The 18207-nt window shown below is 44.2% G+C and overlaps 1 protein-coding gene across 7 annotated transcripts in view; it reads left to right on the forward strand.

Annotated features, from left to right (window-relative positions):
- Positions 1-18207, forward strand: part of DGKH (diacylglycerol kinase eta) — a 105732-nt gene that overhangs the window by 50257 nt on the left and 37268 nt on the right. For 5 of the 7 annotated variants that reach the window (XR_013394055.1, XR_013394059.1, XR_013394056.1 and 2 more), the window contains exons 6-17: positions 123-229; positions 2148-2273; positions 4798-4900; positions 9159-9321; positions 10116-10224; positions 10377-10516; positions 11106-11193; positions 12481-12566; positions 13711-13807; positions 15674-15950; positions 17007-17123; positions 18046-18177. Coding sequence is in view for 1 of the 7 variants with exons in the window: in XM_077933429.1 (XP_077789555.1) it covers positions 123-229; positions 2148-2273; positions 4798-4900; positions 9159-9321; positions 10116-10224; positions 10377-10516; positions 11106-11193; positions 12481-12566; positions 13711-13807; positions 15674-15950; positions 17007-17123; positions 18046-18177 (1545 nt within the window). In the remaining 6 variants the exon portion in view is untranslated. The remainder of the gene's footprint in view (positions 1-122; positions 230-2147; positions 2274-4797; positions 4901-9158; positions 9322-10115; positions 10225-10376; positions 10517-11105; positions 11194-12480; positions 12567-13710; positions 13808-15673; positions 15951-17006; positions 17124-18045; positions 18178-18207) is intronic. The other 2 variants (XR_013394057.1, XR_013394058.1) reach the window with 2 other exon arrangements.

The raw sequence follows: 18207 nt of genomic DNA on the forward strand, positions 1-18207 counted from the left end.
GGACCTAATGGTCAGGGGTCCCTTTACCTTTATTTATTTGTGTAATGAAGTGATGTGTGTTTGATTAAGCTTCTGAAAGATGATGTGAATCATTCAAAGATTATGTGTGTCTTTTCATCCAGTGTGCAAGTTTAAGGCTCATAAGAGATGTGCAGTCAGAGCAATAAACAGTTGCAAATGGACTACTTTGACTTCAGTTGGAAAAGATATTATTGAGGATGAAGATGGTGTAAGTATTTCTCAGAAATGCAGGCATGCTTTGGTTTTATGTAGAAAAATGAAACATTTGCTAGTAGGTAGGACGATGCTAATTTTAAGTGATTATGGATCCTGTTTACATTAGGGGGAAAAATATTTTTTAGCACATTTAATCCTGCTGGATTGAAGCCTTATTACACAAAGAAACTCATAACACCCAAAGTAATCTCACCTGTGGTCCACTAGAGGAAAGCCAGCCCCTTGCTTTGGGTATTGCGATATAGCTGCTGCCTCTGGGGTTCTGTTGCGTGTCGAAGTCCCCAGTGCCACCCCAAATAACTCACACATCACACCAATATTTTTGTTTAAGGTTTTTGGCATAATTTTGGCCACAACTTTATTGAAATGCAAACATGTGAGTGGTTGCTTAGGCATTGGTTGTGACTATCTGCCCCCACTGTGGGGGACAGTCTGACATTCCGCACGCCTGCGAAAGTCAGAATAGGGGAATATACTTGGGTGTAGCGACGGAGCAGGGAACCTGCCCTCAGCCCTCCCCAAATGCAGCCAGGAGCTCTTGCAGTGGCCCGAGCCCCCTTGACAGGGTGGACAAGCAATAGTTAGCCCCCGATTCCTTTAACGGAATCCCTTGCAGCAGCAGCAGCATTGGAGGGGCAGGCACAGCCAATCCATGCCCCTCAACCAACCAAACCATAAACCAATGCCTAACCGCAACCTTACAAGTTGTGACGATTTGCTACGCAGTAGGCAGAAACCAAATGGCACCAGCCAATCAGCCAGATGGACAAAATTCCTACCGGGCCCCTGCCTCAAGAGCAGACGACCCCATGACAGGCATAGCAAGGTCAATGCGAACAACCCTAATTCTAGGGAGGGGGGACAGGCAATCCGATGCACGGGCAAAAAGAGGAAGCCCTAGCCTCGTGCAAGGAGTTTTAGCATTTCTGGCTGTCAATCAACAAATGGCAGCATTAACTTCTTCCCAACGACAAGGAAAGCCCAATCGCATCAGTGGCCAACGGTCAATTAGCCCGCCCCACAACTTTGGAGTGTCCTGGTGGCCCCCACCGCAACACGTGCTCTCCATGAACACAGTGGGCTGCTTGCCAAGGGGGATTGGGGAAACAGGGGGTGCTGCGCCAAGGTTCCCGCACCTCAGCGCTTCCTCCAGCGACCTTCTCTGTTGGCGTGCTTGACACAAGTTAAGCTACACTGGCAGCAAAGTGTAGTTGGGGGGGCGGTATTGATAATGGCAGTTGTCCAAAAGGGTTGACACAGCTGTGCCAACTTCTCCCCTCCCAGCAACAGCACCCTGACCCTAGAAAGCCAGTTCTGAAACTCGGGGGGGGGGGTGTGCCCCCCGTGAAACAGGCATTTCATTAGGCAACTGGAAGCGGAACCTTCTGCACCACGGCATATATGTACTCAGATCTCTTTGGTTCAGAACCTCAGGGGTTGTATCCAGCGTTAAGTCTTCTTCAGAGTAAACCCATTGAAAATAATGGCTAACTTAGATCCATTAATTTCTGTGACTATTTTGAGTGCAACTTAGTTTGATATGACCGCAATAGTTTTCAAAATGGGTTGAGTGGGTGGGGAAGCAGTAAATATGGCACAGTCAAACCTCAGTTCCTGAAAGCCTTCATTTTGGAACGTTTTGACTCCCAAACGCCGAAAACCCGGAAGTAAGTGTTCCGGTTTCCGAACATTTTTTGGAAGCTGAACGCGGCTTCTGCTTGAGTGCAGGAAGCTTCAGCCACTCAGAAGCCATGCCTTGGTTGTCAAACATTTTGAAAGTCAAACGGGCTTCCGGAACGGATTACATTCAACAACCAAGGCTTGACTGTAGTGAATTTGGAAGAAAGGTGACATGCTGATTTCCCTGTCTCTGTTGCCCCCATTTTGACCTTTGAAACACTCCGCTGCAGGTAGCTATGCCTCACCAGTGGTTAGAAGGAAATCTTCCTGTCAGTGCCAAATGTGCAGTTTGTGACAAGACCTGTGGCAGCGTCCTGCGACTGCAAGATTGGAAGTGCCTTTGGTGTAAAACGATGGTGAGTTCAGATTGTACAGGTCTCTTTCCCTCAAAACAGTCTCCTAGAATGTTCTCATAATTTTTGGTTTGCGTTTGTCTGTTTCGAGAGACAATGGAGTTCGCCTCCGGAGGGTGAAGCTAAACCACTCTGTTCTCAGTATCGAAGTAACTTCCCCTGGGCGCAAACCTGTGCAGTGTGTCTGGAGACCCTGGGCTGCCCAGACGACAAGACCCCCCCCCCTTTCAGCCTTGCTGATGGGGTCCAAAGGAAAGCAGAACAAGATGTTTGACACCAGCTTGGCTGCTGGAAGGAGGCGTACAAGCCGTACAAAGTTACCCCAGGGACTCCTGACTCATATTGGCAAATAAATTTTAGTAGCAAAAATGAAACCTTGAATATTTTTTAAATATCAGAATAAGCTGTTATTTAGAAACTGTACGTCAAACTGCACAATTTGTGACACAGAAATGTCAACATATTCCATTAGCCATTTGTTTTTTCTTTGTAGTTTCTGTGCAGTCCTGTGATTTTGATTCATTCTTTTGACCTCACTTTTCTGCCCATGGATAGACAAAGCAGTATACAGTGGTACCTCGGGTTAAGTACTTAATTCGTTCCGGAGGTCCGTTCTTAACCTGAAACTGTTCTTAACCTGAAGCACCACTTTAGCTAATGGGGTCCCTGCTGCCGCCGCACCGCCAGAGCATAATTTCTGTTCTCATCTTGAAGCAAAGTTCTTAACCTGAGGTACTATTTCTGGGTTAGCAGAGTCTGTAACCTGAAGCGTATGTAACCCGAGGTACCACTGTACATGTTTAATGAAAGATGTTAAAATATAAATACAAACTGTCATCATATAAGCAGCATATAAAACCCTTAAAGCCAAAAATGTGTCCTGGGAAGGCTCTACAGCAGTATCCCCCAACTTGGTGCCCTCCAGGGATCAAGTTGGGAAAGACTGCTTTAGGCATTTTGCTAAGGAACTTGTCCTGCCCTCACCCATCCGCTTCCAGAGAAGAGTCTTCACTATCTGAATGTGGGTAGACCATTGGGGCACCTTTTGGCTCAGTTCTCTTCTGACTACAGTGGAAGCCACTGATCTGCAAAGTTTAGCTTGTTCCACTGCATCCATTTTCTCAGTGCCCAACCATCTCCCTAGGATCTGATGGAAGCGAGTAAGAGCAGCGTCATCCGTGTAGCCAAGCTGCTTCAGCCGAAACCTCCAGATAACTTATCCGAGCAGCTTCATGGAGATGTTAAGAAACATGTCACGCAGGATAGAGTTCTCTGGAACCCCCTGGGGCAATACACCACCTCCTTTTATGTATGCACAAGGATTAGGTGGTGGAACACTCGCATTTTGCATCCCTTCCTAAAATTGACTTTAGAAAGTCTTTATAGTACTTCTTGCCTTCTTCCCGGAACATAAAAACTGTAGGAATGGCTTGGCATACCTCAGGAAAGAACACCAAGTGTTTCCATGGAAGGTCTCACTTTGATGCCAACCTTCACTCTTTTCTATGAATTAGCCAAGCAGGGAGAGTGAAAAGGGTCATTCCTTGGCATCTCCAATTAGGGTGGGAATGACTCCTGGAAAGCCACTTACATTATATGTAGACAGTCCTGAGCCAGATTTACCCAATGGTTTGAATAGGTAGAAAAAGAAGAAGAAGAGGAAGAAGAAGAAGAATTTACTGCTTACAATATTTTTCGCTCTATAAGACGCACCAGACCACAAGACGCACCTAGTTTTTGGAGGAGGAAAACAAGAAAAAAAATATTCTGAATCTCAGAAGCCAGAACAGCAAGAGGGATCACTGCGCAGTGAAAGCAGCAATCCCTCTTGCTGTTCTGGCTTCTGTGATAGCTGCGCAGCCTGCATTCGCTCCATAAGACGCACACACATTTCCCCTTACTTTTTAGGAGGGAAAAAGTGAGTCTTATAGAGCAAAAAATACGGTATATGTAAGCTGCCCAGCCACTCTGGGCAGCTTCCAACAAATCAAAACATTAAACCCAGTAAACATCAAACATTAAAAACTTCCTCATTTCACCTGTATTATTTGATATTTTACAACTTGCCCTTTTATGCTAGGTATTTCTTGGTTTTAAAATGCCTGCGTTATTTGTAGTCTCGCCCCCAGGCCGGCACGTAAGTGACAGCGCTCTTCTCAAGGGCTCCCTAATTAGACTTCAGAAATGTTCCCAGAGGGTCCTCTGTGCAGGGGCAGAACCCGTCTGTGATGCTGCTCAGATGGCCACTCCAGACCAGCAGTGACTAGTTAGCAGCCTGTTTTTGCACTGAGTATTCATGATGCTCCGACTGGACTGCTATACATACATGGAAGGCTTGATGGGCCAGAAATTATCCAGGCCTGGTGTGGCTTTGCCACTTGGGAATAGAGCACACCTTTATTTTTATATCTTTCCTTGAAAAATGAGTGTTTCTATTACAATACTCAGGTGTATGCTTGCTGCCATAACATTAAGGCTGTATGTACTATATTGACGGACCATTGCTTGTTCATTTCCCCCCCTCCAGGTGCACACGGCATGCAGAGATTTGTTTCCTCGCAAGTGTCCACTTGGCCAGTGCAAAGTATCCATCATTCCACCTACAGCACTGAACAGCATAGACTCTGATGGTATGCAGGTCCATTAATATATATCTTTGTGACACGCTTTGCAAATAAGATTGAGTGTAAAGGCTTTGCACAAGGCAGTTGTGCTGATTGGGACCGGAGGGAGAATGGTGCAGCCTATTTCAATTTTATAAAGTCTACGAATAGGACCAGGGACTCTTCTCCTTGTGTTAGCTCAGCACAAGTACAGAATATTAAAATGGTGCTGAGGTCCTCCGTCAACAGACATGCATACAGCTTTGCTATCTCACCCAGCCACCATGGAATGCCCTGGCAAAACTGGGCAGTTCTTGAGATCTCTTTCCAATTATGCGCCCAGGTCCATTATTATTATTATTTATTATTATTATTATTATTATTATTATTATTATTATTAGTACCCCGCCCATCTGGCTGGGTTTCCCCAGCCACTCTGGGTGACTTCCAACAAAGATTTAAAAATACATAAAAATGTCACACATTAAAAACTTCCCTAAACACGGCTGCCTTCAGATGTCTTCTAAATGTCAGGTAGTTGTTTATCTCTTTGACATCTGATGGGAGGGTCTCAGGTGGGGCGATTGCCTCAGGTGGCAGATCTGCTCACCACCTGCCCACAGAGCCGCCCACTGCTGCCACTGCCAGCGGCCTCTTTTTACTCCCTGTGTCCGTAATAAATCAATTCATTCATTTATTCAGTCCCCGGGCTGCCTCACGAGGTGTGCGTGCGAAATACTTATTGACCCGAAGGGTAATCGTGACTCGTGTTCTTTTATTTAGGAGGTGTTTTAAGCTGACAAGAACTGGCGGGCTTTCAGGTCAAGCAGCAAATCTAAATATTTGCTAACATTTTCAAACCTCCCATTCATGGAGTGGGGAGCTGATTTCTCACGGAGTCCGCCTGCTTCATTTTCATTCCCTCAGTCTGTTCTGGACGACTGGAGAAGATGGCACAGGAAGCTTCAGGGGGAAAGAGGAATCCGTGAAAATCATTTCTCTTCCTCTCTATTTAGTGGGCACATCATTCTGCAATTGGAAGAGCCTACTCTGGGTCCAAGCCATCCTTTCTTAACCACTTAGAGCCAGTGTGAGAGCCAGTGTGGTGTAGTGGTTAAGAGCGGTAGTCTCGTAATCTGGTGAACTGGGTTCGATTCCCCGCTCCTCCACATGCAGCTGCTGGGTGACCTTGGGCCAGTCACACTTCTCTGAAGTCTCTCAGCCCCACGCACCTCACAGAGTGTTTGTTGTGGGGCAGGAAGGGAAAGGAGAATGTTAGCCGCTTTGAGACTCCTTCGGGTAGTGATAAAGCGGGATATCAAATCCAAACTCCTCTTCTTCTTCTTCTTCTTCTTCTTCTTCTTCTTCTTCTTCTTCTTCTTCTTCCAAACTCAACGCTTGTTGTTGTTGTTTAGTCGTTTAGTCATGCCCGACTCTTCGTGACCCCATGGACCAGAGCACGCCAGGCACTTCTGTCTTCCATTGCCTCCCGCAGTTTAGTCAAACTCATGCTGGTAGCTTCGAGAACACTATCCAACCATCTCGTCCTCTGTCGTCCCCTTCTCCTTGTGCCCTCCATCTTTCCCAACATCAGGGTCTTTTCCAGGGAGTCTTCTCTTCTCATGAGGTGGCCAAAGTGTTGGAGTCTCAGCTTCAGGATCTGCCCCTCCAGTGAGCACTCAGGGCTGATTTCCTTCAGAATGGAGAGGTTTGATCTTCTTGCAGTCCATGGGACTCTCAAGAGTCTCCTCTAGCACCATAATTCAAAAGCATCAATTCTTCAGTGATCAGCCTTCTTTATGGTCCAGCTCTCACTTCCATACATCACTACTGGGAAAACCATAGCTTTAACTATACGGACCTTTGTCGGTAAGGTGATGTCTCTTCTTTTTAAGATGCTGTCTAGGTTTGTCATTGCTTTCCTCCCAAGAAGCAGGCATCTTTTAATTTCGTGGCTGCTGTCACCATCTGCAGTGATCATGGAGCCCAAGAAAGTAAAATCTCTCATTTCCTCCATTTCTTCCCCTTCTATTTGCCAGGAGGAGATGGGACCAGTGGCCACGATCTTCGGTTTTTTTGATGTTGAGCTTCAAACCAAAAAATTCCGCTCAACGCTACAGTACAATAAAAGCAACACAACCCTGCCCACAGACATGTAGTCTAAGTGACCTCCAAGTTTACTTGGGAATAAACTCAATAGCGTTTAATTCTGAGTAGACTGTGCTTTTAGTGGATTAGCTGAATCTTGAAGAATAAGTGGGGGATGGCTGTCATTGGACTTTGTGTAGTACATTGCAAATATATGCATCACCTATTACATTTTGAAGGCTTCACAATGCAGATGTTTTCAGCAGATGTTCACTTTCTGTTTGTAATGACAATTTGAAATTGATAGCTAAATTAGCAGAAATATCACCATTATTATATTGTAAGGAAATGACTCCCATCGTTAGGGCAGCTGGCCTATTGGCACATTTCAGAACATGCACAAATACCAAGCGGAATTATATATAATTCCTTACCCTTTTAGTGTCATAATTTGGGGGGGGGGGGAATAATAGGATTCATGAGCACTTGGGATCTCATAGGTCCATTATACATTCGGATTTAGTCATTCTTTCTTTAAATGGATTTTGGAATTTAGTCATTAACAGCTGAGCGTGTTGTATGTCCATTGGGACCTGAATGTGATTTTCATGGCAATAATGTCCATTAGCATGATTTAACAAGAGCTTTTTGCTCAGGTTGCTGGAGCTATTTAGATAATCACAATCTTTGGGAACTTTAATGAAGGTTAACAAAGGCTGTTTTCCCCATCTCTTTGGCTGCTTCTTGGTGCCAAAAACGGCTATTTAGTAGTTGCCAGAGGCTGGCATGGCTATACTTGTTTCCCAACATCCTTTGCTTTTTACTGGAAAGAAACCTGAAATAAAAATCTCCCCCCGCCCCCCCCATTGGTGAGTTTTTGTCGTGACCCAGATGACTTCTGAATTTAAAAGCAACAAAAGGAGTTCTTTTAAAACAACAACAACGCCTTTCTAGTCTTAATCTGATGTGCACCAGATACAATCTTGCTTAAAATGTATATAGGAAGTGCAGTGTAAGCAATGGAAGTCAATCAATGAAGTTTTATTAGTATTTTCATATTGAGATATTTGTAGAATAAACTTGGGGGAAATTCTTCCAACTCTTCTTCTTCTTTTCCCCTCTTTATTTTTCTTACTTTTCTTCTTTTTTCTTTTCTTCTTTATTCTCTTTTGTTCCTTTTCTCATGTATATGTGCTTATTTGAAATATGCATGTATGTATTTGCAATATTTTGCTTATATTTTGTAACAATTATGTTAAATAAACAATAAAAATTTCTTTAAATGATGTGCACCACCACCCAGCTCAACAAAAGAGGTCCAAAATCAGTTGTCTAGAGGCATCTGTGGCACAGTGAGTGTAATGGGTATGAGTTACTCGTGCGTAAACTGCCGCCTCTCTAGGCTAAATTGCCTTGTTAAACCTTTCTGACTGCACAGCCCTTCTCATCGTGGCTGCCTCAGTCGCTAGCAGAATCCGTCAGTGGGCGTTTCTTAAACCTCTTCCAACATAAAAGCTGTTTGATGCCCAGTCTCCTCCTCCTCTCACTGCGCGGGAGTCTTCTGCGCAGGGAGGGCGTGGGTAGCAGAGGACCTGTGCTCTCCTCACGGATGTCCAGTGAAGAGTCCTGGAGCCCTCTCTCCGCTTCCCCCATCTGCCCCCCTTTATCTCTGGTGTTGCGCTGATTTCCTTCCCCCTCTACGGAGCTGCTTCTCCCCCTGGTGCTGGGTCCTTCGCCAGCATCATCTGGGAGCCTCCCCTTCGCCTCTCGCTCCGATGTCAGTTCCCTGAAAGTGAGAGTGCAGGGAGTGGCTCTCCTGACTTCCCTAAGCTGCTGCCACTGTCTGAACCCACAGCAAGTCTGCAAGCTCTTCTTCAATAAAAGAGAAAACAGAACAAAAGGTTGCCTTTCTTGCCTCTCAGATGCTTTGCGGTAGAGTAATTTACTTCTGTCTCACTTGTGGCTTTCACTTGTGCACTTACCCTGAACACTTTAATCAGCTAATTCCCAACCCTCCTATTGTCTTTAATTAGTATGGGGACAATTAGACCTTTTCAAAGTGAGAATTGGCTTTTTAGAGTGGATATTTGTTTGTTTTGTCCGCTAAAGCAGTAATTGGTGATCCTGTTGGAAGAATGGGAGTCACTTGGTTCCTTCAACCCTATTTACGTCATTTTATTCCTTCCTTTGTTTACAGGATTCTGGAAAGCCACCTGTCCACCATCTTGTGCCAGTCCTCTGTTGGTTTTTGTCAATTCAAAGAGCGGAGACAATCAGGGTGTAAAATTTCTCCGACGATTCAAGCAGTCGCTAAATCCAGCTCAGGTGTTTGATCTAATGAATGGAGGGCCTCATCTAGGGTAAGGAGTTTTGCTTTCTACCTACTGCTATTGCTGGAAAGGGTTGTTGCAAAATTGGTGCATTTAAATCGAACTTTATTCTGCTAGAGTTCACCATACCAGGTGGAGTTGGTAGACAGCTGCCCTGGATACAGAATTGACCTGCGCCTCCATGGACAGCTGTGAGTCCAAAATGACTCCCAGGCTGCACACCTGGTCCTTCAGAGGCACAGTTACCCCATTCAGGACCAGGGAGTCCTCCACACCAGCCCGCCCCCTGTCCCCCCAAAACAGTACTTCTGTCTTGTCAGGATTCAACCTCAATCCATTAGCCGCCATCCAGGAATAGGAATCCCATTTTGAGGGGTTTGGCCTTGGAGCAGACCTCACTTTCATTGCAATAATGCCACCGCCATATTTGGTTAGTACTTGTAGACCAAAAACTGTTGGTTTGGATCTGTTATTTAGCAGTTTCTGCTAAATGCCAGAACTTTGAAAAAGGGGAAGCAATCAGTTTTTGCCACCTGAATTATTTTTTTAAAGCAACAAGTTATTTCCCATAAAATTTCCAGAAGGATAGACATGATTGCAGGAAAATCTATTGAAGACAAACAGATTTGCAATGGCAGCTTTTGTGGGCTTGAGTCCACGAAAACTTGTGTTAATAACAAATACTTAGTCTTTGGCGCTCTTGGCTGTTCCCCTCTTCTGAAAATCTGCATAATTTACTGTCAACAGCTAACACTGTCATTGTTGTGAATGTTTTTATTGTATCTCCTTGTGGATTTGAACACAGACAATGCATTCTCTTTCAGTCTACGATTATTTCAGAAGTTTGACAATTTCCGAATCCTAGTGTGTGGAGGAGATGGAAGTGTTGGCTGGGTATTGTCTGAAATTGATAAACTCAACTTACACAAACAGGCGAGTATCAGTTTCTTCTTATTGAGGAGGAAAGAAAGAGTGAGGTGGGTTTTTAAGAAACTAGGAAATAAAACAAAAGTGAAGAAAAACAAAACCCCACAAATATAGGCCTGTAAGTTGACTTTAAACAGAATATTTCTTATTTCGTTTAGTGTCACTTGGGAGTGCTACCCCTGGGAACAGGAAATGACCTTGCCCGTGTCCTTGGCTGGGGAGGGTCTTGTGATGACGACACACAGCTTCCTCAAATTTTGGAGAAGTTGGAACGAGCTAGCACCAAAATGTTAGACAGGTAAGTAAGCATCTCTTTCCTCTCCCCCACCCCAATTAATTTTATTCATAAGCAGTGCCGGATTTACATATAAGCTAAACAAGCTATAGCTTAGGGCCCCACAGACTTGGGGGCCCCCAAAAAAATTAAAGGAAAAAAAACCTGGATGTACATTTCCAAAATAAAAAATAAATAAAATAAAACCTAAATACAGCAACAGTGTTTTGTGTTGTGTAGGCTCCTATGATATAACTAATGGGCCCCGCCTGCTAGCCTGTTCCCTAAAGTATCACTGATTTGCTCATTTCTATATATAGAGTGCCTACATTCTGCATGTCCAAATTACTTTAGATATCTATTAGGTCCATAAATTTCCATATAGCATATATTCAACACAAAAACGGTGGCAAACTTGCTGTTGACAAAGGACCCCATTACCTTCAGTAGCTTTGGGCCTCATCAAACCTAAATTCGGCTCTGTTCATAAGGGTTGAATTACCTTTGAGTGACTATTTCTTCTTCTTCCAATGTGAATATGAATTGATTTTACTGTGCAAAATTGGTCCTTTGTATGTTGTTTGATCACCTGGATATATGGCACTTTTTTCAGGTGGAGCATAATGTCTTACGAATTGAAACTGCCATCAAAGCAGTCTATTCTTCCTGTTACGCCGGAAGAGGAGTCTGAGGAATGTCAGGTGAATATAGGTTTTGGGATGTGATTAAATTGTAGAGCTGGAAAAAATGAAATATAATTAAAGCTATCCTAGGTCTATCTACTCAGAAGTAAAATCCCATTGCTTTCACCAGGGCTTAATTTCAGATAAGTCTGCAAAGGATTGCATAAAAAAACTAGGATGGTGGTAAAAACCCTTCAGCTGAAGCTTGAGGTCAGGCTTGTATGTTGCAGCTTATTTCAATAGTTTTGTTTAAAAATTACATTGGTGTAACATGGCGAGTCCCCACACGCTGCGCTAAACCGGTGCAGCGCGGTGCAGGGACTCACTTCGGCAGTGCCGGGAATCACGTCTGCGCATGCTCAGATGCCAAAAACCGCATCTGTGCAGACGCAGATATCGAAAATCGAGTCTGCACAGACGCCAGAAATCACAGCCATGTGTGCTCATGTGCGTGCGTGTGATCTGGCCCACGGAGGGATCTCCGCTGGAGTGAACCGGCCCAGGCGAGGTAAACCTTGCCACCCCTGGTCTAACCACTACCTATACAATGCCGGCTTTACATTTGTTGCAAAAACAAAGGCTGCTTATTTGAAGTTTCTGTCAGTTCATTTTGAGAAAGTCTACAATACAACCAAGTATTAGAATCGGACTGTAATCTGAAGACTTCCCATAATCCTCAATTGCTCAGTAGTTTGACTGATTAAATCATTTCAAACAAACAAACAAACAACTGTATACATAAAGGCAGGTATTAAGTGTTCGGAATTAAATTCTCCCTCTCTCTGAATATCTCTGAATTTCATTTTTTATTTACACAGCTCTATGGGGTTTCATCTATGAATCTATGGAATAGTCTTAGGTGATCATAATAGAATCATAAAATTGATCTATTACATTGTTCTGTATATTAATAGAACAGTATTAAAATAATAAGTGCTAATACCTCAAACTGAGATTAGCTTTTCTCAGCATGGTAGAAACTTCATCAGACAGGCAGGAACACTTGGTGCTGACAGAATCATCAGAATTCTTTGAATTCTTCCTTTGCCCATGCCTCACTAGATTGTGGCTTTCATATTTTTTAAAACCGATCTATTATAATTTTTCCTAGTTCACCATTTTATGTTGGAGTTAAGACTGAGAGCATTCTTAGGCTAAGAAAATCAATAACCGCAGATACATCTAGCATTGCTGTATAGAAGTCAGCTTTGATGGATGCAGAAAGGGATGTTCCTGTGTGAGATTTGTTTTTTTACTTCAGCACAATCACAGGTAGAACATGAATAATTATTTCTTAATTTTTAGATGTCTATGTACGAAGATTCAGTTGCTGCTCACCTGGCTAAGATCCTTGATTCTGATCAGCACTCTGTTGTCATATCATCGGCCAAGTAAGTTAAAAAAAAAAACGTGCACATCACAATATAACATAGAGCAGTTTTGTGTTACATCTTTTTTAATATGCATGCAAGCATGAACGTTTACTTGCACACTCAAATTTGGACTCTTGCCTGATTCAGATGTTACATGCTGCAGGCACGAGAGCAAAGTTATGGCTCAGCGATGCTTCAGGGTGGATGTGGAATTGTGATTTCTGCTTGTGGCAGAGTGCTTGTACAACAATGCTTCATAACAAGCTGTGATGAACCTTGGCTGACAAAAGAATGTCAGGCTGAGTAGAACTGTGGGTTAAACCACAGAGCCTAGGACTTGCTGATCAGAAGCATGGCGGTTCGAATCCCCACGACGGGGTGAGCTTCCGTTGCTCGGTCCCTGCTCCTGCCAACCTAGCAGTTCGAAAGCACATCAAAGTGCAAGTAGATAAATAGGTACCACTCTGGCGGGAAGTTAAACGGCGTTTCCGTGCGCTGCTCTGGTTCGCCAGAAGCGACTTAGGCATGCTGGCCACATGACCCGGAAGCTGTACACCGGCTCCCTCGGCCAATAAAGCGAGATGAGTGCCGCAACCCCAGAGTCGGTCACAACTGGACCTAATGGTCAGGGGTCCCTTTACCTTTACCTATATGCCCCAAAGAGGATTCCTTACGCTTCAGTTGTGTACAGTTGTGGTTCCAGCATCACCTACCGATCTTGAGTTTCACCTTTTCTGTATTCTCTTCCACACACACACACACACACACACACACACTGCCCCTAAGTCTCATGCTGCCACTGTGCAGGGAGAAGGGGCATTTGAGAAGGTGGCAGAGGTGTGGAGTCTTCCCTTTGCTCATTCTTGTGTGGTGTCCTTGTGAAGACAAAGGAACCCCTTCACTTCTCTCCCTGGCTCCCCACCACAAGGGGTCCGGCCGCAAGAAATATGGCAAGAAGATAAGGGAGCATGAACCCAGATGCGCACGGGCTGTGAAATCTCAGGGCTGTTGCTTGTGTGATAGAAAGTGCATGGCTGTTAGGCTCTAAATGGATGTTCATTGGGAACAGTGAAACTATATTACTGCCTCAAACAGAATTGATATTCCAACATCACCCCTTCCCTTTCTCTTTGCCTTGGCGTTTCTGTCTCTTTCATAAAAGGATATTGTGTGAAACTGTAAAAGGCTTTGTGGCTAAAATAGGAAAGAGCTGTGACAGACCCATGGAGAACACAGAAGCTGATGCTATGGCCATTAAAGTAAGAATTAAGCTTTCCTTCCATAAAAAAACCCTCACTTCAAATGTATCCGTGTTAGAAATTTCCCAGTGTTAAGATTTGCTTCTTTGTATGAATTCTCAAAACGATTTTAGTAAAACACTTTTTAGTGAACTCTTGTGTGAAGTCAAGAATTGGTTAAATCTGTATTGTATTTTAAATTTGTTTTACTTTTGGTTTTCCTAAGTTCATTCAGAAGGCAGAGTAAACATTTTTACCCCAAGTTCTAAAATAGCTTTAATGAATAGCTTTAATGTTGTACAGTTTATTATGTCTGTGCCCTGGCTTTGGCCTCCTAGAATGCAAGAACAGCAACAACAACGTCTTGAGATCCATATTCTTCATGACAGAAAATTTATGAAGGGAAAGAGAGCAGGAAATATCAAAGCTCCTAGTAGGCAGCCTTTTGCATGACTTAGCAAAGTCCCCATATGGAGGGACCAGTTGTGTGGGGCAGGAGAAGCCATGCCACCTAAGGGGACACTTGGTTACTCTTTGGGCAGTGACAGAGAAGCGGAAACATTAATCTGCTGGATGGAGGAGCCTGAAGACCAATCGCCTGTGTAGTCTAGACCTAGACTTCTCTCCTAACAGAAGCCCCGCTTGCTGCCCAGCAAGGCAGGGCACTTCCCAGTAGAGGTGGCCGCCATGAATCATTCAGACCTAAGTAATGAGTGCCACACCAATTTTCCAGTGCTCGTCTCTAATAAAACCGGTGCGGCGGTCAAGGTAGGTCAGGGCGGGGACACTGTTACAGGCCTGCAGACATGAAGACCCAAATCTCACTCGTGTGAGAAGGTTTCGTAACAGGAGAACCTTCCTTTAAACCAGGGGTGGCCTTTTCGAGCCTAAAGGATGCGTTGACCGTTGGGTCAGCTCTCTGAGGGCCTTACGGCAGCACTCATACCACAACAGATGTACACACACACAGAGACCCACACAGAAACACACATACACAGCATAAACAGTGTCCACACATACAGGGTTCCACACACACACACACAGTCCTACCCACACTGGGTGACTATGGTTTCAGGGGTGGCTCCCGCATAACTGTATTTTCACACACCCCTGACTCTAGATAGTTGGGTTCCTGGAGGGTTTCATCAGTGGCTCCTGCAGCCACCATTGACGGCTGGTCAGTGTCCTCTGAGAAGCTCTGATGCTTCACCATTGGTCAGGAAACATCTTGGAGTCGGAGCCCTCTTTCTGGACCACTCCAACCAATTCAAAATGGCGGTGGTTCGCTCAGTGATGTTGCAGAAGCCAGCGACGTTGCTTCCAAAAAACATTGCTTTGAGGTGTCCCACCCAAAGAAGATTGGCAAGTTAGACTAATGGACTATGCTGAAATGGCAAAATTGATTATAAAATTAAGAGGAAGAGATGACAATGAATTTAAGGAATAGTGGAAGGTGTTTATTGCATATATACAGAAGCAATGTACACAGGTTAATACATTAGCAGGGTTTTAAGTTTACTTGTGATTTTACAATGAATGGCTAATAGGTGGTTTAAATATGTTATAAATTTAACAATGGACATGCAGCATGTTGACAAATAATGGAACTAGGGAAGGGATTAGAGGGAAGTCAATTTGTTTTGTTTTTGTATTGTTGTTGTTTTCTTATTTTTCTTACTTTTGGAAAACCAATAAAATATTATTAAAACAAAACAAAAAACATTGCTTTAAAAATGAGAAAACTGTAGTAAAATTGTTGGCATTCGTCAGGGAGCTGGTGGGCTGCTTTATTGTCAGAACAATTGCTTAGTGTTTATTTAGCCTTACGTATGAATGCGCCTTTCTTTTTTGTGTATATTTCTTTCCGTTTGTCTGTGACGTTGTTAGTGTTCAGAGCTGAATGAGAAGCTCAACCTGTTGCTTCAGGCCCTTCACTCTGAAGCCCAGGTTGCCCCTGTGTTGCCGCGAAGCACTTCCCCCATTGCAGAGGAAGCAGCCGAAGAGTCATCAAGCGAAGAGTCTCTGTCCGATGCCAAGGAGCCGCTGACAGAGAGCAACAGAACGTCTGTCCCACACCAGATCTTCAAGCCTCGAGAACAGCTCATGCTCAGAGCAAATAGTCTGAAGAAGGCTCTCAGGCAAATTATCGAGCAAGCAGAAAAAGGTGTGCTTCTGGAAGACAATCTTGCTTATTAACTTTACTTGTGACACTTTCTGGTTCATTTTTTTTTATCCCACTTACTACAACACTAACTACTTGTACAGTGGTACCTCAGGTTACATACGCTTCAGGTTACATACTCCGCTAACCCAGAAATAGTGCTTCAGGTTGAGAACTTTGCTTCAGGATAAGAACAGAAATCGTGCTCCAGCGACACGGCAGCAGCGGGAGGCCCCATTAGTTAAAGTGGTGCTTCAGGTTAAGAACAGTTTCAGGTTAAGTACGGACCTGCAGAACAAATTAAGTACTTAACCTGAGGTACCACTGTATGTTTGATTTTTTGTTGTGGCACTTATAACATGAATAAAGTATCAAACAGAATGAGGAGGGAGTACTCAGGTCTCAGTTGCATGGCAAACTACTATTTAGTCACAAATGCCTCTTCTTTGGGAAAGGTGTTTGAGAGGGTGGTGTCAGACCAGATGCAGAAACATTGGGGGGAAACTATTGCAGATGCCTTCTGAAAATTTAATAGTGCTTTGCTTATCTCTCTTTTACTGAGAGGGAGTACAATAATACAGTGGTACCTCGGGATGCGAATGGGATCCGTTCCGGAGCCCCGTTCGCATCCTGAACGGAACGTAAGACGCGACGGCGCGTCTGTGCGTGCACGGGTCACGATTCGCCGCCTCTGTGCATGCGCATGACGTCATTTTGAGCGTTTGCGCATGCGCGAGCGGTGAAACCCGGAAGTAGCGGGCTCCGTTACTTCCAGGTTGCCGCGGAGTGCAACCCGAACGCGCTCAACCTGAAGCACATTCAACCCGAGGTATGACTAATAGTAAATGCACATGAAAAGAATGCACAAATTTCCCATAGTGTTTTCCAGTAAAAACCAAATGTGTAAATCCACCTTAACGTTCAGGAGATATTATTGGGAGTCTAGCAGTACATTTCCTTTATATTTTTTACTTGCATACTTAACTCTTATTTAGTGATACACGATAGATTTCAGAAATTTGAATAATAACATGGGCACGTACTTGTCTGCTCTTGTAGTTGTAGATGAACAGAATGCCCATTCGGAGGTGCAAATAAATCAGTCGTCGGTGAAGTATAGTAAGGAATTGGATGAATCCAAAGAAGAAGATACAAAGGAATCTGAAGCTCACCCAGGTCAGTAGCCAAAAAAGTAGCCATTGCTTAAGGATTCTAAATAAGTCTGCAATGACTCTTTTTCAGTAAGGCTTGCACAGGAAGAGACGCTCATACTTCCATACTTATGTCCAAGCTTTGTTTGTTATTTCTCTGTGGAGTTCCCACTCCTCTTTTATCTTAGCCCAAGTATGTGCATGAATCTTCTTGAGGGAACCTCCGAGACTCTAGGGCCTCGTATAGAAGATCTAGGGATGCTGGTGGTGTTGTGGGTTAAACCACAGAGCCTAGGACTTGCCGATCAGAAGGTCGCGGTTCGAATCCCCGCGACAGGGTGAGCTCCCGTTGCTCGGTCCCTGCTCCTGCCAACCTAGCAGTTCGAAAGCACGTCAAAATGCAAGTAGATAAATAGGTACCACTCCGGCGGGAAGGTAAACGGCGTTTCCGTGCACTGCTCTGGTTCGCCAGAAGCGGCTTAGTCATGCTGGCCACATGACCCGGAAGCTGTACGCCGGCTCCCTCGGCCAATAAAAGCGAGATGAGCGCCACAACCCCAGAGTCGGCCACGACTGGACCTAATGGTCAGGGGTCCCTTTACCTTAATAGAGGATCTCCTTCGCTCAGGCTCTTTCCATCTGGGACCTTCAGCGGGATAAACCAATTGCTATTCCCCCCCTTGCTTTCCTTCCTGCCTTTCCCCCACTGCCCATTTATTTAAACCTCAACAAACAATAAACAGGGCAGTGATATAAAAGCCAAATGCAAAAATATATCGCCAAGGGCGGCTGCTCCACAATAAACAAGCAAACTAATAAATCACAGGCGGAGCCTTTTTCGAATAAAGAAAACGTACACGTGTGGCTTATTTATTCGTTTTATAGGTAAAAAACTCGATTTATTTCTACTTAGGGATATGTGTATATATTTCTGTCTCTCTGAATAGTTAAAACTGCCCCCAAATCTCCAGTTGGACGGAGAAGTCGCATTCCTTCACATGAAAGTTCTTTTTCAGCAACAACCTGCACAGCCAGCAAAGAAAACCTTCCAGTACTGAACACGAGGATAATTTGCCCAGGTAACAAGGATTTTAAAATTCTCTAGTCCA

The sequence above is a fragment of the Podarcis muralis genome, chromosome 8, assembly GCF_964188315.1.
Source record: "Podarcis muralis chromosome 8, rPodMur119.hap1.1, whole genome shotgun sequence".
In the NCBI taxonomy this organism is placed as follows: domain Eukaryota; kingdom Metazoa; phylum Chordata; class Lepidosauria; order Squamata; family Lacertidae; genus Podarcis; species Podarcis muralis.